Genomic DNA, 23,709 nt, shown 5'->3' with positions numbered 1-23,709 from the left:
TTTTTTTGTACATAGTCCTCCCACTCATTTTAGGGGACCAAAAGTATTGGGACAAATTCACTTCTATGTGTATTAAAGTAGTCATTGGGGGGACAATGTACAAGAAGCTCTGTACTTTCTACACGGTTCACCTGATATGGATGAAAATACCCTCAAATTAAAGCTGACGGTCTGCACTTTAAACCTCATAGTCATTGTATCATTTTGAAATCCAAAGTGCTGGAGTACAGAGTCAAAAAACAACAACAAATGGGTCAATGTCCCAATACTGTTGGAGCTCACTGTCGGTTATAGTGAATAAGAGCTAGCTAGATACCTGTAGAGAATAACATACATACTTTGAAGACATTTCTGAAAGATTTGTCCAGGGAGGAAGAGGATGATGATTGTATCTTCATATTTCAGTCCAGTATTCAAAACATTGCTTGGTCACTCCATCAGGGGGAGTTTTTATTTATGGTAAAAGTGAGTGATTAAATGACATCTTTGCAGAGAGAAAGAGCTTGATGAAGGGAAAAGGAGAAGGACAGAGGGAGAGAGATATTTTCTGTTCAGAAAGCTGTGGGACAGGTTTGGTGCAGACCATTCTGTTCAGAAAGCTGTGGGACAGGTTTGGTGCAGACCATTCTGTTCAGAAAGCTGTGGGACAGGTTTGGTGCAGACCATTCTGTTCAGAAAGCTGTGGGACAGGTTTGGAACAGACCATTCTGTTCAGAAAGCTGTGGGACAGGTTTGGTGCAGACCATTCTGTTCAGAAAGCTGTGGGACAGGTTTGGTGCAGACCATTCTGTTCAGAAAGCTGTGGGACAGGTTTGGTGCAGACCATTCTGTTCAGAAAGCTGTGGGACAGGTTTGGTGCAGACCATTCTGTTCAGAAAGCTGTGGGACAGGTTTGGAACAGACCAGAAAGCTGTGGGACAGGTTTGGAGCAGACCATTCTGTTCAGAAAGCTGTGGGACAGGTTTGGAACAGACCATTCTGTTCAGAAAGCTGTGGGACAGGTTTGGAACAGACCATTCTGTTCAGAAAGCTGTGGGACAGGTTTGGTGCAGACCATTCTGTTCAGAAAGCTGCGGGACAGGTTTGGAACAGACCATTCTGTTCAGAAAGCTGTGGGACAGGTCTGGAGCAGGCCAGTCTCTTCAGAAAGACAGAGGGAGGTGACCTCAAGTCAGTCAAGTCACTACCTTGATGGGCCAGACAGACCAGCCCTCTCCCTGTTGTCCCTCCCCAAACTGTCCCGTCCTCTCCCTCAACCCCACAGTCATCAACCAACGCCAAACCAACAGCACCCTCTGGTGTCTGAAGGTGGTAGGTCAGGTCACTTGGTAAAGGCGGCCACTACGGCCCACAACAACTCATTGGCGTTGGTCTTCGTGCTCTCCCCCTCTGGCTCCAGGTCCAGGAGCTGCCGTACTCTCTTCATGGCCAGGTCATACTGGTCGTCCAGCAGAGGGGAAAAGGCATTCTCCAGGACATCAGACGAGTGGGCCAGGAAGATGAGGGCGAGCATCCGTTTGTCCATGCGGTGCGGGTCGTTGACCCATTTCTCCAACACGGCCTCCTGAACCCTCTTGATGAGGCGTTGTTTGATGTTGTTGTTGGTGAGCGGGTGAGTGGTCATGTCGAAGAGGAGGAAGTTCTGTTTCTCCGTGGTCAGCACGCCCTTTTCCACCAGGTTCTTAGCCAGGCGCTCCCTCACGTTCCTCAGCTGGTAGTGCAGCTTCAGAGGGTTCCACGTCTCGCCTGCAAGGGGAGGGAAGAGTTAAGCGTGCTACAGAGTTCAAAGCCTAAAGCATCGTGATTGAATGTGACTTATGTCAACAACTCAATAACAGTCCAATCAAATTGCAGTGGGGAAAGAAAGCATCCAAAGGGGTGTTATTATTCTCTTCTTTTATTTCATTTGGGGTTCAGCAACGTAGCTGGCATTCATTAGTACTATACCAGTTCATTAGTACTATACCAGTTCATTAGTACTATACCAGTTCATTAGTACTATAGTAACAGTACTATACCAGTTCATTAGTACTATACCAGTTCATTAGTACTATACCAGTTCATTAGTACTATACCAGTTCATTAGTATTATAGTAACAGTACTATACCAGTTCATTAGTACTATACCAGTTCATTAGTACTATACCAGTTCATTAGTACTATACCAGTTCATTAGTATTATAGTAACAGTACTATACCAGTTCATTAGTACTATACCAGTTCATTAGTACTATACCAGTTCATTAGTATTATACCAGTTCATTAGTATTATAATAACAGTACTATACCAGTTCATTAGTATTATACCAGTTCATTAGTATTATAATAACAGTACTATACCAGTTCATTAGTACTATACCAGTTCATTAGTACTATACCAGTTCATTAGTATTATAATAACAGTACTATACCAGTTCATTAGTACTATACCAGTTCATTAGTACTATACCAGTTCATTAGTACTATACCAGTTCATTAGTATTATAATAACAGTACTATACCAGTTCATTAGTACTATACCAGTTCATTAGTATTATAATAACAGTACTATACCAGTTCATTAGTACTATACCAGTTCATTAGTACTATACCAGTTCATTAGTACTATACCAGTTCATTAGTACTATACCAGTTCATTAGTACTATACCAGTTCATTAGTATTATAATAACAGTACTATACCAGTTCATTAGTACTATACCAGTTCATTAGTACTATACCAGTTCATTAGTATTATACCAGTTCATTAGTACTATACCAGTTCATTAGTATTATACCAGTTCATTAGTATTATAATAACAGTACTATACCAGTTCATTAGTATTATAATAACAGTACTATACCAGTTCATTAGTATTATAATAACAGTACTATACCAGTTCATTAGTACTATACCAGTTCATTAGTACTATACCAGTTCATTAGTACTATACCAGTTCATTAGTACTATACCAGTTCATTAGTATTATACCGGTTCATTAGTATCATAATACCAGTTCATTAGTATTATATACCAGTTCATTAGTATTATACCTACCAGTTCATTAGTATTAGACCTACCAGCTCAGTATTATAATAACAGTTCATTAGTACTATACCAGTTCATTAGTATTAAAATACCAGTTCATTAGTATTATAATACCGGTTCATTAGTATTATAATACCAGTTCATTAGTATTATAATACCAGTTCATTAGTATTATAATACCAGTTCATTAGTATTATAATACCGGGTCATTAGTAGTATTATATACCGGTTCATTAATATTATAATACCAGTTCATTAGTATTATAATACCGGTTCATTAGTATTATAATACAGGTTCATTAGTATTATAATACCGGTTCATTAGTATTATAATACCAGTGCATTAGTATTATAATACCGGTTCATTAGTATTATAATACCGGTTCATTAGTATTATAATACCGGGTCATTAGTAGTATTATAATACCAGTTCATTAGTATTATGATACCAGTTCATTAGTATTATGATACCAGTTCATTAGTATTATGATACCAGTTCATTAGTATTATGATACCAGTTCATTAGTATTATTATACCGGTTCATTAGTATTATATACCGGTTCATTAGTATTATATACCGGTTCATTAGTATTATACCAGTTCATTAGTATTATACTACCGGTTCATTAGTATTAAAATACCAGATCATTAGTATTATAATACCGGTTCATTAGTATTAAAATACCAGATCATTAGTATTATAATACCAGTTCATTAGTATTATAATACCAGTTCATTAGTATTATAATACCGGTTCATTAGTATTATAATACCGGTTCATTAGTACAATACCAGATCATTAGTATTATAATACCGGTTCATTAGTACAATACCAGATCATTATTATTATAATACCGGTTCATTAGTACAATACCAGATCATTATTATTTTTATACCAGTTCATTAGTATTATAATACCGGTTCATTAGTACTATAATACCGGTTCATTAGTACTATAATACCGGTTCATTAGTAGTATAATACCGGTTCATTACTATTATAATACCGGTTCATTAGTATTATACCTGCCAGTTCATTAGTATTATAATACCGGTTCATTAGTAGTATTATAATACCGGTTCATTAGTATTATAATATCAGTTCATTAGTATTATAATATCGGGTCATTAGTAGTATTATAATACCAGTTCATTAGTATTATAATACCAGTTCATTAGTATTATAATACCGGTTCATTCGTACTATACCAGATCATTAGTATTATATACAGGTTCATTAGTATTATAATACCGGGTCATTAGTAGTATTATAATACCAGTTCATTTGTAGTATTATAATACCAGTTCATTAGTATTATACCAGTTCATTAGTATTAATGTTTCAATCAATTTGGTGAAAAAATGCTAATTCCTGTGAGATAATACACATTAGGAGGATTGGATGATGGTAGACATGGTAAAGGACCATGGGCCAAACCTTCTCATGCAATGCCATGCCAATTGGCCACACGGGGGCACTAACAAACTATTGAAAATCCAAACCTTGAAAGCTCACGCCCCTCATGCCATGTGACCTAGAGTCATGACATTCTGTACATTAGGTTCCTCTCCTCACAAGGAACACATTTACCTCAGGGACCCGTAAAGGTCCGCCATGATGGATTGTCAACCATTTTGAATTTGTGAAGAACGCAAAACGCTACTCTTCTGGCAACAAACGACCAATCTGCACAAAACTTGATATATGGCATCCCGCCTCAACGCACTATTTTCAAAGGCTAGCATCTCAAACATGGCCGCTCCTGACCAATAAACATTCACGTGGTCTGGCACATGAGTTGGACATGGATTTTTGTATTGTAACAAACCTTGGTACACTTAAGGCATATTAAGATGGCCCATTCTGTGGCACTATAACGGGCACATCTTCCATCTCTCTCTCTCTCGATCAGTTTGACTCAAGAGTGATGAAATTTGGCACACATGCTCAGGGATATGAGTCTAACTAATCTGTAAAGTACGGTTCAGTTTGGCTGCATGGTGGCGCTGTCAGAAAGGAAAAACCATTCATGCAAGCTCACTGGCTTTATAGTGGCCATATTGTTTCAGCTAGAGTCTTGGAAAACATGGCCTTTTACGATGTCCATCCATAAATGCTATACCAAACTTGATGCCGATCAGTCCAGCAGTTCGAGATGTTTAAAAAGTAGTCAACATGATTAAAAACAATGGTCCAAAAATACATTGAAAGCATATTGCATCATCGGTTTGATTTTAAGTTCTGATATTTGGCATCCTAGAGCGATGTGTCCAATTTGTACTGATGGTTGAACCCCGGCATGGCTGCTTATTTCATTTATTTGTTGTTTAAGTGTCTTGCGATGTTAAACATATAAATTCAGGTTTAATTTGATTTAGGCGAGAGGCTAACAGCTGTGTGTGAAATAAACGAGTGAAAACAGATTGCAAATTGAGAACAGGTTACGGTTAAGACAGTAACTAGGATACAGCTGTCTGCCACACAATCGGGGCTTTGAATGTTTGCTGTGACTATGACTCAACAGAACAACAGAACGGCAGCCAAAACGACAGCCAAAACAGAACAGCCAAAATGACAGCCAAAACAACAGAACGACAGCCAAAACAACAGCCAAAACGACAGAACGACAGCCAAAAACAGAACGACAACCAAAACAACAGCCAAAACAACAGCCAAAACAGAACGACAGCCAAAACAGAACGACAGCCAAAACAACAGAACGACAGCCAAAACAACAGAACGACAGCCAAAACAACAGAACAACAGCCAAAACAACAGCCAAAATGACAGAACGGCAGCCAAAACAACAGCCAAAACGACAGCCAAAACAGAACAGCCAAAATGACAGCCAAAACAACAGAACGACAGCCAAAACAACAGCCAAAACGACAGAACGACAGCCAAAAACAGAACGACAACCAAAACAACAGCCAAAACAACAGCCAAAACAGAACGACAGCCAAAACAGAACGACAGCCAAAACAGAACGACAGCCAAAACAACAGAACGACAGCCAAAACAACAGAACGACAGCCAAAACAACAGCCAAAACAGAACGACAGCCAAAACAGAACGACAGCCAAAACAGCCAAAACAGAACGACAGCCAAAACAGCCAAAACAACATACTTGCAAGTTGTGAAATGAAACAATAGAAAAGCGATAGTTTCAGACATTAGTTAACGTCTAGCTTCAGACATAACACAGACCTGCCAGAGAGACTATAACAACTGAATATAGTTTACTAGCACAGATGGAAAATAGGTCTGTACCAAAACAGAGTTGTAGCAGTCGAGTTCAAGACTCTGGCTTGAAACACTAGGGACTGAACTAAGACAAGGTTTAGTGACTACATCACTGCACTAACAGGTAAAACACCATGACATTTCAGATGTAAAATCCGTGTCGGTTACCAGTTGGAATAATAACTCACTAAGCTGTGTTACCGATGCTCTCTGTGTGGTAACTCACTAAGCTGTGTTACCGATGCTCTCTGTGTGGTAACTCACTAAGCTGTGTTACCGATGCTCTCTGTGTGGTAACTCACTAAGCTGTGTTACCGATGCTCTCTGTGTGGTAACTCACTAAGCTGTGTTACCGATGCTCTCTCTGTGGTAACTCACTAAGCTGTGTTACTGATGCTCTCTGTGTGGTAACTCACTAAGCTGTGTTACTGATGCTGTCTGTGTGGTAACTCACTAAGCTGTGTTACTGATGCTCTCTGTGGTAACTCACTAAGCTGTGTTACTGATGCTCTCTGTGTGGTAACTCACTAAGCTGTGTTACTGATGCTCTCTGTGTAGTAACTCACTAAGCTGTGTTACTTATGCTCTCTGTGTGGTAACTCACTAAGCTGTGTTACTGATGCTCTCTGTGTAGTAACTCACTAAGCTGTGTTACTGATGCTCTCTGTGTGGTAACTCACTAAGCTGTGTTACTGATGCTCTCTGTGTGGTAACTCACTAAGCTGTGTTACTGATGCTCTCTGTGTGGTAACTCACTAAGCTGCGTTACTGATGCTCTCTGTGTGGTAACTCACTAAGCTGTGTTACTGATGCTCTCTGTGTGGTAACTCACTAAGCTGTGTTACTGATGCTCTCTGTGTGGTAACTCACTAAGCTGTGTTACTGATGCTCTCTGTGTGGTAACTCACTAAGCTGCGTTACTGATGCTCTCTGTGTGGTAACTCACTAAGCTGTGTTACTGATGCTCTCTGTGTGGTAACTCACTAAGCTGTGTTACTGATGCTCTCTGTGTGGTAACTCACTAAGCTGTGTTACTGATGCTCTCTGTGGTAACTCACCAAGCTGTGTTACTGATGCTGTCTGTGTGGTAACTCACTAAGCTGCGTTACTGATGCTCTCTGTGTGGTAACTCACCAAGCTGTGTTACTGATGCTGTCTGTGTGGTAACTCACTAAGCTGTGTTACTGATGCTGTCTGTGTGGTAACTCACCAAGCTGTGTTACTGATGCTGTCTGTGTGGTAACTCACTAAGCTGTGTTACTGATGCTGTCTGTGTGGTAACTCACTAAGCTGCGTTACTGATGCTGTCTGTGTGGTAACTCACTAAGCTGTGTTACTGATGCTGTCTGTGTGGTAACTCACTAAGCTGTGTTACTGATGCTGTCTGTGTGGTAACTCACTAAGCTGTGTTACTGATGCTGTCTGTGTGGTAACTCACTAAGCTGTGTAACTTGGTCAGCCACTGTTAAAATAGCACCTGGGCCAGCACAGGTTAGAGAGTCTTTGTTAATTCCCCTTCTGTTTGATTAACATTACTGGTTTCTTGCTGGGGAACGTAACATACTAACTAACTAACTAACTAAATATATATATATATATATATATATATATATATATATATATATATATATATATATATATATATATATATATATATATATATATATATATAAAATATTCACAGCCAGTAGACACCATGTTGACATTGGAGAAAGTAACAATTTAACTTGATCATGTTGTGAAATGGAAGTTCTGTTGGTTGTGAGCAAACTTGTCCAAAAAAATATAGGATATTTGTTGTCTTAAGGGGGAAGGTGTTACAGGCTTTGTGTTTTGTTTTTTTATAATACAACTGTAATAACTAAACACATATATCCAATACAATCACTGTCAGAATCAAAACAACCATACTGCCACCTGGTGGCTGAGACCACTCTGTTAGTAGTGAACCTCTGTCTGGTGGCTGAGACCACTCTGTTAGTAGGGACCTCTGTCTGGTGGCTGAGACCACTCTGTTAGTAGTGAACCTCTGTCTGGTGGCTGAGACCACTCTGTTAGTAGTGAACCTCTGTCTGGTGGCTGAGACCACTCTGTTAGTAGTGAACCTCTGTCTGGTGGCTGAGACCACTCTGTTAGTAGTGAACCTCTGTTTGGTGGCTGAGACCACTCTGTTAGTAGTGAACCTCTGTCTGGTGGCTGAGACCACTCTGTTAGTAGTGAACCTCTGTCTGGTGGCTGAGACCACTCTGTTAGTAGTGACCTCTGTCTGGTGGCTGAGACCACTCTGTTAGTAGGGACCTCTGTCTGGTGGCTGAGACCACTCTGTTAGTAGTGAACCTCTGTCTGGTGGCTGAGACCACTCTGTTAGTAGTGAACCTCTGTCTGGTGGCTGAGACCACTCTGTTAGTAGTGACCTCTGTCTGGTGGCTGAGACCACTCTGTTAGTAGGGACCTCTGTCTGGTGGCTGAGACCACTCTGTTAGTAGTGAACCTCTGTCTGGTGGCTGAGACCACTCTGTTAGTAGTGAACCTCTGTCTGGTGGCTGAGACCACTCTGTTAGTAGTGAACCTCTGTCTGGTGGCTGAGACCACTCTGTTAGTAGTGAACCTCTGTTTGGTGGCTGAGACCACTCTGTTAGTAGTGAACCTCTGTCTGGTGGCTGAGACCACTCTGTTAGTAGTGAACCTCTGTCTGGTGGCTGAGACCACTCTGTTAGTAGTGACCTCTGTCTGGTGGCTGAGACCACTCTGTTAGTAGGGACCTCTGTCTGGTGGCTGAGACCACTCTGTTAGTAGTGAACCTCTGTCTGGTGGCTGAGACCACTCTGTTAGTAGTGAACCTCTGTCTGGTGGCTGAGACCACTCTGTTAGTAGTGACCTCTGTCTGGTGGCTGAGACCACTCTGTTAGTAGGGACCTCTGTCTGGTGGCTGAGACCACTCTGTTAGTAGTGAACCCAGTCTGTTAGTAGTGAACCTCTGTCTGGTGGCTGAGACCACTCTGTTAGTAGTGAACCTCTGTCTGGTGGCTGAGACCACTCTGTTAGTAGTGAACCTCTGTCTGGTGGCTGAGACCACTCTGTTAGTAGTGAACCTCTGTCTGGTGGCTGAGACCACTCTGTTAGTAGTGAACCTCTGTTTGGTGGCTGAGACCACTCTGTTAGTAGTGAACCTCTGTCTGGTGGCTGAGACCACTCTGTTAGTAGTGAACCTCTGTCTGGTGGCTGAGACCACTCTGTTAGTAGTGAACCTCTGTCTGGTGGCTGAGACCACTCTGTTAGTAGTGAACCTCTGTCTGGTGGCTGAGACCACTCTGTTAGTAGTGAACCTCTGTCTGGTGGCTGAGACCACTCTGTTAGTAGTGAACCTCTGTCTGGTGGCTGAGACCACTCTGTTAGTAGTGAACCTCTGTCTGGTGGCTGAGACCACTCTGTTAGTAGTGAACCTCTGTTTGGTGGCTGAGACCACTCTGTTAGTAGTGAACCTCTGTTTGGTGGCTGAGACCACTCTGTTAGTAGTGAACCTCTGTCTGGTGGCTGAGACCACTCTGTTAGTAGTGAATCTCTGTCTGGTGGCTGAGACCACTCTGTTAGTAGTGAACCTCTGTCTGGTGGCTGAGACCACTCTGTTAGTAGTGAACCTCTATGTTAAAGTGTGGTTCTAACACACTCACCGCTGAGCAGCTCAATCCAGCTCTGCACCGTCTCTGGGGGCTGGGTCTCCTTCACATGTTTCAGAGCCTCGTCCAATAGCACGTCTCCCGTCGGAGCATCTGACTTACAGATCACCTAGGAGACACAATTGAACGAGACAGAATGAAAACACAACCTGTACCGCCATTCAATGACTTACAGAACACCTAGACACACAATACAAAAACCACAACAGCTTTAGTCGACTGTATACAGAACACAGTCAGAACAAAACAATACTGCCACTCAATGACCTTTTTAGATCCCCTGGAGATGAGACAACCACACAGAGCACAACTTCTAGACTAAATACATGTCAGAATCAGTAGAAGAATACTTGTCTTTTTATTGGTCAAGGGAAGCCAGTGAGCATCTGGCCTCCCTTGACAACAACAAAAAAAAACACATATTCCTAATCATCTTTCAGCTAAACCGAGCAAGCTCAAATGATTGGTCCTGGTGGGGGAGGGGAAAAAAAAGACGTGTCAATGGAAGCTAGCTTGAATTTGGCTTCTCTCCTTTCAAATTGTTTTGAGAGCATACATCACTGGATTTGGCTTCTCTCCTATCAAATTGTTTTGAGAGGATACATCACTGGATTTGGCTTCTCTCCTATCAAATTGTTTTGAGAGCATACATCACTGGATTTGGCTTCTCTCCTATCAAATTGTTTTGTGAGCATACATTAGTGGATTTGGCTTCTCTCCTATCAAATTGTTTTGAGAGCATACATTAGTGGATTTGGCTTCTCTCCTATCAAATTGTTTTGAGAGCATACATTAGTGGATTTGGCTTCTCTCCTATCAAATTGTTTTGAGAGCATACATTAGTGGATTTGGCTTCTCTCCTATCAATTGTTTTGAGAGCACACATCACTGGATTTGGCTTCTCTCCTATCAAATTGTTTTGAGAGCACACATCACTAACAGAAACATGAAAGAGAGAATGGCATTGGCGTCACTCTACAAACAGAAAGCAGAACCATGGACAGCCACATCATATTTAGCGTATGTCGATAGGACTAAATAGTTTTTGGTATCTTTTAGTTGTCACGTTGATGTTGACGTGGTGCTGGAATAGTGGAAGCAGCTCGTGTTCTCTTTGCGACTTGCGGTATCTCTTTCTCTCTCTGGTTCTAAATCAATAGTTCAGGTGGTCCGAAATGGCTCTTTATTTCGGGAACTGAGCAGGTCAGGAGACAGAAACCACTGCAGAGTCCGCAGAGCGCCTGGTGAGCTACACGTGTACCCTAAGAGGAAAGTCAGGAATTTTTACTCTTCGTAACAAAGAGAAAAATGGCGCCAAGAGCACAAAAGGACATTTAAACACTCTTTTCTTGGGCTCCCGAGTGGCGCAGTGGTCTAAGGCACTGCATCTCAGTGCAAGAGGCGTCACTACAGTCCCTGGTTCGAATTCCAGGCTGTATCACATCCGGCCGAGTCCCATAGGGCGGCTTACAATTGGCCCAGTGTCGTCCGGATTTGGCCGTCATTGGAAATAAGAATTTGTTCTTAACTGACTTGCCTAGTAAAATAAAAAGGTAAATATATATATATATATATATATATATATATTTTAAAATCTTCACTATTAAAACGGTTGATATTACTTTAATATCTTTCTTCTGATAATCCTGTCATTAAAAGAGGGTTTAATGGTGGTTTTACTGTAGCATACAGAGTGTGTAAAGGAACCATGGTCATGTCTGTACCTTACAGGCTTCGTTCTTCATCATGGGGAATGTGTAACCGTCTCCCGGGCAAAAATAATAATAACATATACTGTGAACACTTATAAAAGTCTCAGGTTTTGCCATGCCGAATCCTTACAATCAACGCGGAGGTACCAAATGGTACTATCCGTCCATTAGAGCCCACCTTCTGTGAGTCTCCCTATAAATTATAAATCTGTTAGTAGGGACTTCTGTCTGGTGGCTGAGACCACTCTGTTAGTAGGGACTTCTGTCTGGTGGCTGAGACCACTCTGTTAGTAGGGACTTCTGTCTGGTGGCTGAGACCACTCTGTTAGTAGTGACCTCTGTCTGGTGGCTGAGACCACTCTGTTAGTAGGGACCTCTGTCTGGTGGCTGAGACCACTCTGTTAGTAGGGACTTCTGTCTGGTGGCTGAGACCACTCTGTTAGTAGTGAACCTCTGTTTGGTGGAACAGTGGGTTAACTGGCCTAGGAACAGTGGGTTAACTGGCCTAGGAACAGTGGGTTAACTGGCCTAGGAACAGTGGGTTAACTGGCCTAGGAACAGTGGGTTAACTGGTCTAGCGGGTTAACTGGTCTAGGAACAGTGGGTTAACTGGCCTAGGAACAGTGGGTTAACTGGCCTAGGAACAGTGGGTTAACTGGTCTAGGAACAGTGGGTTAACTGGCCTAGGAACAGGGACCTCTGTCTGGTGGCTGAGACCACTCTGTTAGTAGGGACCTCTGTCTGGTGGCTGAGACCACTCTGTTAGTAGGGACTTCTGTCTGGTGGCTGAGACCACTCTGTTAGTAGGGACTTCTGTCTGGTGGCTGAGACCACTCTGTTAGTAGGGACTTCTGTCTGGTGGCTGAGACCACTCTGTTAGTAGGGACCTCTGTCTGGTGGCTGAGACCACTCTGTTAGTAGTGAACCTCTGTCTGGTGGCTGAGACCACTCTGTTAGTAGGGACTTCTGTCTGGTGGCTGAGACCACTCTGTTAGTAGTGACCTCTGTCTGGTGGCTGAGACCACTCTGTTAGTAGGGACCTCTGTCTGGTGGCTGAGACCACTCTGTTAGTAGGGACTTCTGTCTGGTGGCTGAGACAACTCTGTTAGTAGTGAACCTCTGTTTGGTGGAACAGTGGGTTAACTGGCCTAGGAACAGTGGGTTAACTGGCCTAGGAACAGTGGGTTAACTGGCCTAGGAACAGTGGGTTAACTGGCCTAGGAACAGTGGGTTAACTGGCCTAGGAACAGTGGGTTAACTGGTCTAGCGGGTTAACTGGTCTAGGAACAGTGGGTTAACTGGCCTAGGAACAGTGGGTTAACTGGCCTAGGAACAGTGGGTTAACTGGTCTAGGAACAGTGGGTTAACTGGCCTAGGAACAGGGACCTCTGTCTGGTGGCTGAGACCACTCTGTTAGTAGGGACCTCTGTCTGGTGGCTGAGACCACTCTGTTAGTAGGGACTTCTGTCTGGTGGCTGAGACCACTCTGTTAGTAGGGACTTCTGTCTGGTGGCTGAGACCACTCTGTTAGTAGGGACCTCTGTCTGGTGGCTGAGACCACTCTGTTAGTAGTGAACCTCTGTCTGGTGGCTGAGACCACTCTGTTAGTAGGGACTTCTGTCTGGTGGCTGAGACCACTCTGTTAGTAGTGACCTCTGTCTGGTGGCTGAGACCACTCTGTTAGTAGGGACCTCTGTCTGGTGGCTGAGACCACTCTGTTAGTAGGGACTTCTGTCTGGTGGCTGAGACCACTCTGTTAGTAGTGAACCTCTGTTTGGTGGAACAGTGGGTTAACTGGCCTAGGAACAGTGGGTTAACTGGCCTAGGAACAGTGGGTTAACTGGCCTAGGAACAGTGGGTTAACTGGTCTAGCGGGTTAACTGGTCTAGGAACAGTGGGTTAACTGGCCTAGGAACAGTGGGTTAACTGGCCTAGGAACAGTGGGTTAACTGGTCTAGGAACAGTGGGTTAACTGGCCTAGGAACAGGGACCTCTGTCTGGTGGCTGAGACCACTCTGTTAGTAGGGACCTCTGTCTGGTGGCTGAGACCACTCTGTTAGTAGGGACTTCTGTCTGGTGGCTGAGACCACTCTGTTAGTAGGGACTTCTGTCTGGTGGCTGAGACCACTCTGTTAGTAGGGACTTCTGTCTGGTGGCTGAGACCACTCTGTTAGTAGGGACTTCTGTCTGGTGGCTGAGACCACTCTGTTAGTAGTGAACCTCTGTTTGGTGGAACAGTGGGTTAACTGGCCTAGGAACAGTGGGTTAACTGGCCTAGGAACAGTGGGTTAACTGGCCTAGGAACAGTGGGTTAACTGGCCTAGGAACAGTGGGTTAACTGGCCTAGGAACAGTGGGTTAACTGGCCTAGTGGGTTAACTGGCCTAGGAACAGTGGGTTAACTGGTCTAGGAACAGTGGGTTAACTGGCCTAGTGGGTTAACTGGTCTAGGAACAGTGGGTTAACTGGTCTAGGAACAGTGGGTTAACTGGTCTAGGAACAGTGGATTAACTGGTCTAGGAACAGTGGGTTAACTGGTCTAGGAACAGTGGGTTAACTGGTCTAGGAACAGTGGGTTAACTGGTCTAGGAACAGTGGGTTAACTGGTCTAGGAACAGTGGGTTAACTGGTCTAGGAACAGTGGGTTAACTGGTCTAGGAACAGTGGATTAACTGCCTGTTCAGGGGCAGAACGACACATTTGTACCTTGTCAGCTTGGGGATTCGATCTTGCAACCTTCCGGTTACTAGTCCAACGCTCTAACCACTAGACTACCTGACACCACTTAAGAGAGGTCAGTTGGTCAGGATCCCTTACCTTCCTGGCGAGCAGGCTTTTCCTCCTCATGCCACAGGTCTCCAGCTGTAGTCGTCCTCTGATGGCCAGCTCTATGAGCATGCAGCCACGCAGCCCCGACGAGATGCAGTCGTTCCAGAACGACGTGTAGCCCTGAGAGAGGAGGAAAGGGGGTGAGTGTGTGTGTGTGTGTGTGTGTGTGTAAGCAAGCTGCAACACAGGCCTGCAACACGAGATGGTTGTTCAAGAACAACATGTAGTCCTGAACACAGAGAAGACACTGTGTGTGTGTGTGTGTGTGTGTGTGTGTGTGTGTGTGCATGCAGATCACCGAACCATCCTGTGGCCTTCTCTCTCTCTGGTTCTAAAATCAATAGTTGTTTAGTGGTACCATCAGGTGGTCCGAAACGGCAACTGAGCAGGTCAGGAGACAGAAAGGGCAGCGGTCAGCTTGCTGCTTAGGAAGACTATGTGGCCCATGTGACTGCTGACTGAGACCCCAGATCCAGCATTTATTCTATGAGTGTAGGGCTGTGGCGGTAATTACATTTTGTCCGTCGGCTATTGTCTGACTGCCGGTCTAATTGACCGTCAAATTAACAAACAACGTGTAGTATCTCCAGGCCTCCACACATAGAAGCCTCTGGAAAATCTACATTTTAACAAGTCTAATAAATCTATTTAATATAAACCATAACATTAAACCCATTATTTATTTTAGGTAGGTGTAAAGAAACAGGATATGATGAAAATGTATTTCAGGATTTCAGAATAAAAACATTTATCCTACTTACTGAATGTTATCTAGCTATGCTCCTTGCCATAGGCTGTAGGCTTGTTCATTTAGCAGACTAGATATGCTTAGAAGTCCTATTCAAATACAAATTCACTAATTCTAGGTTAACTCTGTAAACCTCCATGCACAATCAATGAACCAACAGCATCACCAGGGCCTATACGTTCTCTCCCAGACCCGTGGATAGAACGTGGAGCGTAACACAAGGTAATCAAGTCCGTCCAGTAATGCATAATAATAACAGTCTACACTCAAAAAAGGCAATTACTAGAATTAGTTTAATTTTGGAATATAGGCTAGACCAATGAAAAGACATCTTAAAATCAGTTATTTTTGTTTTTTTTCCGGCCGTGCTTAATATGCAATAGGCTATGCATTGTGTAACCAACGGGATAATGAGCTCTAATATGCGTATTGATGTTTTGAATTATGCATCACCGTTAAAATAAAGTGTTGTCTATTTCATTGTTAGTCTTTAAAGCATCAGAAAAGCTTAATGCATATATTGTTGATTTTATTAAAAACAAGCTTAAAACATTTCGACCGAGAATTGACAACTTTCGATCGACTAAGATGTAGGTCAGGGACAGCCCTAGTGTCTTGACTTTGATCGTGTAGGTGTGCCTGGTCTGTTTAATGAACAAAATAACAAAATATTGATTTCATTTGGATGGCGCAGCCATGGCTGTACAGACTCGGAAAACATAAATAATAATAAATAAATAAAACTCTAAAATATGCTATTCTATTTTTTTATTTTAATTAAATACATTAATCTTATGTTTCTTAGGACCTCCCGAAACAAATTATGAATGGATTTATTTTTCATGCTGAATCTTTAAAAGATTTATTTCATGCTGTCTCTTTAATGGATTTATTAAAATAGACCCACAACTGCACCACTACTACTTTTATTTATTTATTTATTTCACCTTTATTTAACCAGGTAGGCCAGTTGAGAACACCTTTATTTAACCAGGTAGGCTAGTTGAGAACACCTTTATTTAACCAGGTAGGCTAGTTGAGAACACCTTTATTTAACCAGGTAGGCTAGTTGAGAACACCTTTATTTAACCAGGTAGGCTAGTTGAGAACACCTTTATTTAACCAGGTAGGCTAGTTGAGAACACCTTTATTTAACCAGGTAGGCTAGTTGAGAACACCTTTATTTAACCAGGTAGGCTAGTTGAGAACACCTTTATTTAACCAGGTGGGCTAGTTGAGAACACCTTTATTTAACCAGGTAGGCTAGTTGAGAACACCTTTATTTAACCAGGTAGGCTAGTTGAGAACACCTTTATTTAACCAGGTAGGCTAGTTGAGAACACCTTTATTTAACCAGGTAGGCTAGTTGAGAACACCTTTATTTAACCAGGTAGGCTAGTTGAGAACACCTGTATTTAACCAGGTAGGCTAGTTGAGAACACTTTTATTTAACCAGGTAGGCTAGTTGAGAACACCTTTATTTAACCAGGTAGGCCAGTTGAGAACACCTTTATTTAACCAGGTAGGCTAGTTGAGAACACCTTTATTTAACCAGGTAGGCTAGTTGAGAACACCTTTATTTAACCAGGTAGGCTAGTTGAGAACACTTTTATTTAACCAGGTAGGCTAGTTGAGAACACCTTTATTTAACCAGGTAGGCTAGTTGAGAACACCTTTATTTAACCAGGTAGGCTAGTTGAGAACACTTTTATTTAACCAGGTAGGCTAGTTGAGAACACTTTTATTTAACCAGGTAGGCTAGTTGAGAACACCTTTATTTAACCAGGTAGGCTAGTTGAGAACACCTTTATTTAACCAGGTAGGCTAGTTGAGAACACCTTTATTTAACCAGGTAGGCTAGTTGAGAACACCTTTATTTAACCAGGTAGGCTAGTTGAGAACACTTTTATTTAACCAGGTAGGCTAGTTGAGAACACTTTTATTTAACCAGGTAGGCTAGTTGAGAACACCTTTATTTAACCAGGTAGGCTAGTTGAGAACACCTTTATTTAACCAGGTAGGCTAGTTGAGAACACTTTTATTTAACCAGGTAGGCCAGTTGAGAACACCTTTATTTAACCAGGTAGGCTAGTTGAGAACACCTTTATTTAACCAGGTAGGCTAGTTGAGAACACCTTTGTTTAACCAGGTAGGCTAGTTGAGAACACCTTTATTTAACCAGGTAGGCTAGTTGAGAACACCTTTATTTAACCAGGTAGGCTAGTTGAGAACACTTTTATTTAACCAGGTAGGCTAGTTGAGAACACCTTTGTTTAACCAGGTAGGCTAGTTGAGAACACTTTTATTTAACCAGGTAGGCTAGTTGAGAACAAGTTCTCATTTGCAACTGCGACCTGGCCAAGATAAAGCATAGCAGTGTGAACAGACAACACAGAGTTACACATGGAGTAAACAATTAACAAGTCAATAATACAGTAGAAAAAAAGGAGAGTCTATATACATTGTGTGCAAAAGGCATGAGGAGGTAGGCGAATAATTACAATTTTGCAGATTAACACTGGAGTGATAAATGATCAGATGGTCATGTACAGGTAGAGATATTGGTGTGCAAAAGAGCAGAAAAGTAAATAAATAAAAACAGTATGGGGATGAGGTAGGTAAAAATGGGTGGGCTATTTACCGATAGACTATGTACAGCTGCAGCGATCGGTTAGCTGCTCAGATAGCAGATGTTTGAAGTTGGTGAGGGAGATAAAAGTCTCCAACTTCAGCGATTTTTGCAATTCGTTCCAGTCACAGGCAGCAGAGAACTGGAACGAAAGGCGGCCAAATGAGGTGTTGGCTTTAGGGATGATCAGTGAGATACACCTGCTGGAGCGCGTGCAATGGATGGGTGTTGCCATCGTAACCAGTGAACTGAGATAAGGCGGAGCTTTACCTAGCATGGACTTGTAGATGACCTGGAGCCAGTGGGTCTGGCGACGAATATGTAGCGAGGGCCAGCCGACTAGAGCATACAGGTCGCAGTGGTGGGTGGTATAAGGTGCTTTAGTAACAAAACGGATGGCACTGTGATAAACTGCATCCAGTTTATCACAGCAATTTTGTAGATGACATCGCCGAAATCGAGGATCGGTAGGATAGTCAGTTTTACTAGGGTAAGTTTGGCGGCGTGAGTGAAGGAGGCTTTGTGGCGGAATAGAAAGCCGACTCTAGATTTGATTTCCGATTGGAGATGTTTGATATGAGTCTGGAAGGAGAGTTTACAGTCTAGTCTACTACCACCACTACCACCACACCACACCTACACCACTACTACCACCACCACTCATCCCCGCACGCCGGCATGCACACGAGATGTGTGAAAGATGTATGCAGGCAAGAACGTGGTAAAAAAATGGGCCTGTTTGTAAAAGCGGGGTCATTTAAAACGTACAGAACAAACTTGCATTTTCATCCCATAAAATGTAGTGGAATTACACATCCTTTTGTCCTCAGATTGGAGATGTTAGTATAAAAAGTTTATACTCATCACTGTAACATAAGATTGATTGATTAAAACAGAAATATATTTGGTTTTTTTTTGTACCATTGATTTTCATCACACACTCAGATCCACTTCGTCACACACTCAGAACGTAGAGTTAATGAAATGGCATGGAAAATTGTCTCTCTATAAAAGTAAATTGGCCACACACCAATACATGGATTTGACAATCAAACTATCACTTAAAATAGCAGCCAAACTAGTCACTGTTGATAAACGAATCACAACGTGACATATAGGTTAGGTTAATTAACAGACAAAAAGTGGATTGTTACCCTTTCCGTGATGACAGCCCCCCCAAAACAAATCCACCTTCCTAAATATAGATATAAGCCTAATGTAAATTCTCATCAAACCAACCATGTATAGGTTATTCCACATTCCTGTGCAGCCTTTGAATAGTATAGGTTATTCCACATTCCCGTGCAGCCTTTGAATAGTATAGGTTATTCCACATTCCCGTGCAGCCTTTGAATAGTATAGGTTATTCCACATTCCCGTGCAGCCTTTGAATAGTATAGGTTATTCCACATTCCCGTGCAGCCTTTGAATAGTATAGGTTATTCCACATTCCCGTGTAGCCTTTGAATAGCGTTAGTTTAAACAGCACTACCCCACAAACGTTTGCCCCCCCTCCCCCCGTTCTATTGATTTCAGTGTGACATCGATGGAAGTGATTAACAAAAAAATATATATATTGCGTTACACTTACTTGAATCAAAACGCAACACTTCAAAATGTGGCTAGATGTCTTCAGCAGGTTGTGCTCTAACCAGGGATGTTGTGTTCGTTTTAACAGCGTGTACAACCCCGATGTTGTGTTCGTTTTAACAGCGTGTACAACCCCGATGTTGTGTTCGTTTTAACAGCGTGTACAACCCCGATGTTGTGTTCGTTTTAACAGCGTGTACAACCCCGATGTTGTGTTCGTTTTAACAGCGTGTACAACCCCGATGTTGTGTTCGTTTTAACAGCGTGTACAACCCCGATGTTGTGTTCGTTTTAACAGCGTGTACAACCCCGATGTTGTGTTCGTTTTAACAGCGTGTACAACCCCGATGTTGTGTTCGTTTTAACAGCGTGTACAACCCCGATGTTGTGTTCGTTTTAACAGCGTGTACAACCCCGATGTTGTGTTCGTTTTAACAGCGTGTACAACCCCGATGTTGTGTTCGTTTTAACAGCGTGTACAACCCGATGTTGTGTTCGTTTTAACAGCGTGTACAACCCGATGTGTTCGTTTTAACAGCGTGTACAACCCGATGTTGTGTTCGTTTTAACAGCGTGTACAACCCGATGTTGTGTTCGTTTTAACAGCGTGTACAACCCCGATGTTGTGTTCGTTTTAACAGCGTGTACAACCCGATGTTGTGTTCGTTTTAACAGCGTGTACAACCCCGATGTTGTGTTCGTTTTAACAGCGTGTACAACCCGATGTTGTGTTCGTTTTAACAGCGTGTACAACCCCGATGTTGTGTTCGTTTTAACAGCGTGTACAACCCGATGTTGTGTTCGTTTTAACAGCGTGTACAACCCGATGTTGTGTTCGTTTTAACAGCGTGTACAACCCGATGTTGTGTTCGTTTTAACAGCGTGTACAACCCGATGTTGTGTTCGTTTTAACAGCGTGTACAACCCGATGTTGTGTTCGTTTTAACAGCGTGTACAACCCGATGTTGTGTTCGTTTTAACAGCGTGTACAACCCGATGTTGTGTTCGTTTTAACAGCGTGTACAACCCGATGTTGTGTTCGTTTTAACAGCGTGTACAACCCGATGTTGTGTTCGTTTTAACAGCGTATACAACCCGATCCCCCCCCCCCCCCTAATCGATATCATCAACAGGGTTTTCCTGCATGTGTGGGTTCTAAGGCGCTCCCTTAATGATTAAATATGATTACTATTGTTGCACATGCATGTGTTGGTAACAGTATAACTACTACTGATATTGAATGCTGCATTGTTAGAAAGAGTGTAAGTAACAGTATAACTTTAGACTGTCCCCTCGCCCCTACCCGGGCTCGAACCAGGGACCCTCTGCACACATCATCAACAGTCACCCTCGAAGCATCGTTACCCATCGCTCCACAAAAGCCGCGGCCCTTGCAGAGCAACGGGAACTACTACTTCAAGGTCTCAGAGCGAGTGACGTCACCGATTGAAACTAAGCTAGCCGTTTCACATCCGTTACACTAGCATCACCGCTAACTAAGCTAGCCGTTTCACATCCGTTACACTAGCACCACCGCTAACTAAGCTAGCCGTTTCACATCCGTTACATGTAGATACACTATGTTCTAGGTTTTCAATAAACAAACTGTTTGTGCATATTGGTTATTGATTCGGACACATTAAAACTGTGTTTGGATTGGGTATATTTATCAAAATGTCTTGTCAACAGGAAGCATCAATTCCAATTTTAAGTTTAAAGGAATATACAGTCAACATTAATTTTGTACTTAAGCAAGTAAAAACTGCTAAATGAGTCCAAAAACGTGCTGCGATTAAATTTGTAAGACATTTTTTATTTTATTTCTCCGTTATTTTACCAGGTAAATTGACTGAGAACACGTTTTCATTTACAGCAACAACCTGGGGAATAGTTACTGGGGATTATTAGGTGACCGTGATGGTTTGAGGGCCAGATTGTGAATTTAGCCAGGACACCGGGGTTAACACCCCTACTCTTACAATAAGTGCCATGGGATCTTTAATGACCTCAGAGAGTCAGGACACCCATTTAACGTCCCATCCGAAAGACAGCACCCTACACAGGGCAATGTCCCCAATCACTGCCCTGGGGCATTTGGATATTTTTTATACCAGAGGAAAAATAGTGCCTCCTACTGGCCCTCCAACACCACTTCCAGCAGCATCTGCTCTCCCATCCAGGGACTGACCAGGACCAACCCTGCTTAGCTTCAGAAGCAAGCCAGCAGTGGTATGCAGGGTGGTATGCTACATAGCTACCAGAAATGACCAAAACGGGGTTTGCCCTATATATTACAAGCCGAACAACATACACCATCATAGTAAGGCAGATAGATGCCTGAGCTGTGAAGCTAAGAGAAACTGGTTAACTTTAGAAAACCTCCCCAGAGTAGATTTAGCTTCCTTCATGGGATACCCCCTCAAGTTACTATTTATTGCCTACCTCCTCGTGCCTTCTGCACACACTGTATATAGACTTTATTTTTTCTACTGTGTCATTGACTTGTTTGTGTTATTGGCTTGTTTATTGTTTACTCCATGTGTAACTGTGTTGTCTGTGTTACACTGCTTTGCTTTATCTTGGCCAGGTCGCAGTTGTAAATGAGAACTTGTTCTCAACTGGCCTACCTGGTTAAATAAAGGTGAAATAAATAAAAAATTGTAGCTAGCTGACATTAGCATTCATTCGATGTTGACAAAATGAAGATAGCACCTGTTAGTACATTTTATGAGATCTTTGAGTAGCGTTAACTTACGTTACCTAACCAGCTAAATACTATATGGTGTTAGCTGTAAAAAAAACTAATAAAATAATATAATACATGTTATTAAGTTATACCTCGCGGTCCTTCAATCCCAAGAGTAACACTTCTTCCATCAATGTGAGTCGAGTTTCTTTGGAGTCTGCCTTATCCTCTTCTTCATCCTCTTCCTCTCCTCCGCGGCGGCGGGTCTCGAAGTCCTCATCCCCGGTTCCTCGGTCCTTGTCGGCGGCAGAGCTACGAGAGGCCTCGGTCCGCCTCTGCACTAGGCCCGAACTCCGCTGTGTCAGGGAAGTCATATTTACAACAAGTCCTAAAATAAATAAAACCGTCAAAAAGACGAAACCCTTCGCTTCGTACTCTCACTGACCGATATTATAAACCACTTCAAATGTTTATCCCGATACATACAGCTACGGACGTCTGGTTTTTAACCGTGGTTTTAACTATCCTACAACGAATAGGAGGAGACATAATATTTTCAGTTGTCTTCCTCTTCCGCTGGGAATTGATCCAATATGGCGGCAGGTGATAACGAGAGCAGTGAATGTGGCAGGTATTCCCAAACTGGGGTAGGCAATGCCGTTCGGGGTACGATAAAAAATGAAAAACTACAACAACAAAAAATGTGATTCACATTTACACAAAAAAAACACAAAAAAGTTGTATTTCTTTGTAAAAAAAAAATATATTTTCAAACAGTCCCGCGTCCATAGAGTTAGGCCCGCGTCCATAGAGACGCATACCAGCTCTACTGGTAGTACTGCTACTGTACCTGTCGACGACACAAGTTATTCTGCTTCCCAGAGCACATCCAATGCTAGCATTAGTCATTCTACATTTGTTGTTAGCCCAGCTAGCATAGACACTGACGGTTGTGAATCTGATGCAGCGGAAGAGCTACTGCCCCCTTACCCGGGAGAGCACCTAACAACAGACAGGGACGTTGGACCCAAGTCCTCCACCATAGTATGGGGCTTGTCTGTCCAAGCCAGTCCTCCACAATAGTATGGGGCTTGTCTGTCCAAGCCAGTCCTCCACAATAGTATGGGGCTTGTCTGTCCAAGCCAGTCCTCCACAATAGTATGGGGCTTGTCTGTCCTAGCCACTCAAATATGATGAGAACTACATTGATTTGGGGTTCACTTAATATTCAGAGTAGTGCCTTTCCTCAGCCACAGTGTGTTTGTTATATGTGCAAAAGTACTCTCACACAACTCGATGAAACCTTCACTCTTGCGCAAACATTTAGAAAAAAAACATGCCAATTTGAAAAATAAGCCACAGGAGTTTTTTGAGCGAGAATTAAGATTACTTCCGAGTAGTTAGACATGTATAAAATCAACAGACACCATTAATAAGCAGGGTCTAGAAACGTCTTCTATGGTGAGCTACCGAGTGGCTTGGACAGACAAGCCCCAAACTATTGTGGAGGACTGGCTTGGACAGACAAGCCCCATACTATTGTGGAGGACTGGCTTGGACAGACAAG

General features: G+C 42.6%; 1 protein-coding gene across 1 annotated transcript; it reads right to left on the bottom strand.

Annotated features, from left to right (window-relative positions):
* Positions 1–22,766, bottom strand: LOC110525158 (Golgi phosphoprotein 3). Its single transcript, XM_036979211.1, has 4 exons — positions 22,295–22,766; positions 14,478–14,609; positions 9,944–10,058; positions 1–1,746 (listed from the first exon to the last, which is right to left on the bottom strand). The coding sequence occupies exons 1-4, from the start codon at positions 22,514–22,516 to the stop codon at positions 1,322–1,324; spliced, it is 894 nt and encodes a 297-aa protein (XP_036835106.1). The 5' UTR covers positions 22,517–22,766; the 3' UTR covers positions 1–1,321.
* Positions 22,767–23,709: the final 943 nt, after the last annotated feature.

This window comes from Oncorhynchus mykiss, chromosome 6, assembly GCF_013265735.2.
Source record: "Oncorhynchus mykiss isolate Arlee chromosome 6, USDA_OmykA_1.1, whole genome shotgun sequence".
In the NCBI taxonomy this organism is placed as follows: domain Eukaryota; kingdom Metazoa; phylum Chordata; class Actinopteri; order Salmoniformes; family Salmonidae; genus Oncorhynchus; species Oncorhynchus mykiss.
Note: the sequence above shows the minus strand (reverse complement) of the source record. Positions and strands in the feature narration are given on the sequence as shown.

Bases quoted from the DNA above. Each gene is read 5' to 3' on its own strand.
- LOC110525158 (XM_036979211.1), bottom strand. From the start codon at position 22,516: ATGACTTCCCTGACACAGCGGAGTTCGGGCCTAGTGCAGAGGCGGACC. The intron at 14,610-22,294 runs GTATAACTTAAT...CTCCTCTCTCAG, and splicing joins TGGGATTGAAGGACCGCGAG to GGCTACACGTCGTTCTGGAA. The intron at 10,059-14,477 runs GTAAGGGATCCT...TGTGTCTCCTAG, and splicing joins AAAGCCTGCTCGCCAGGAAG to GTGATCTGTAAGTCAGATGC.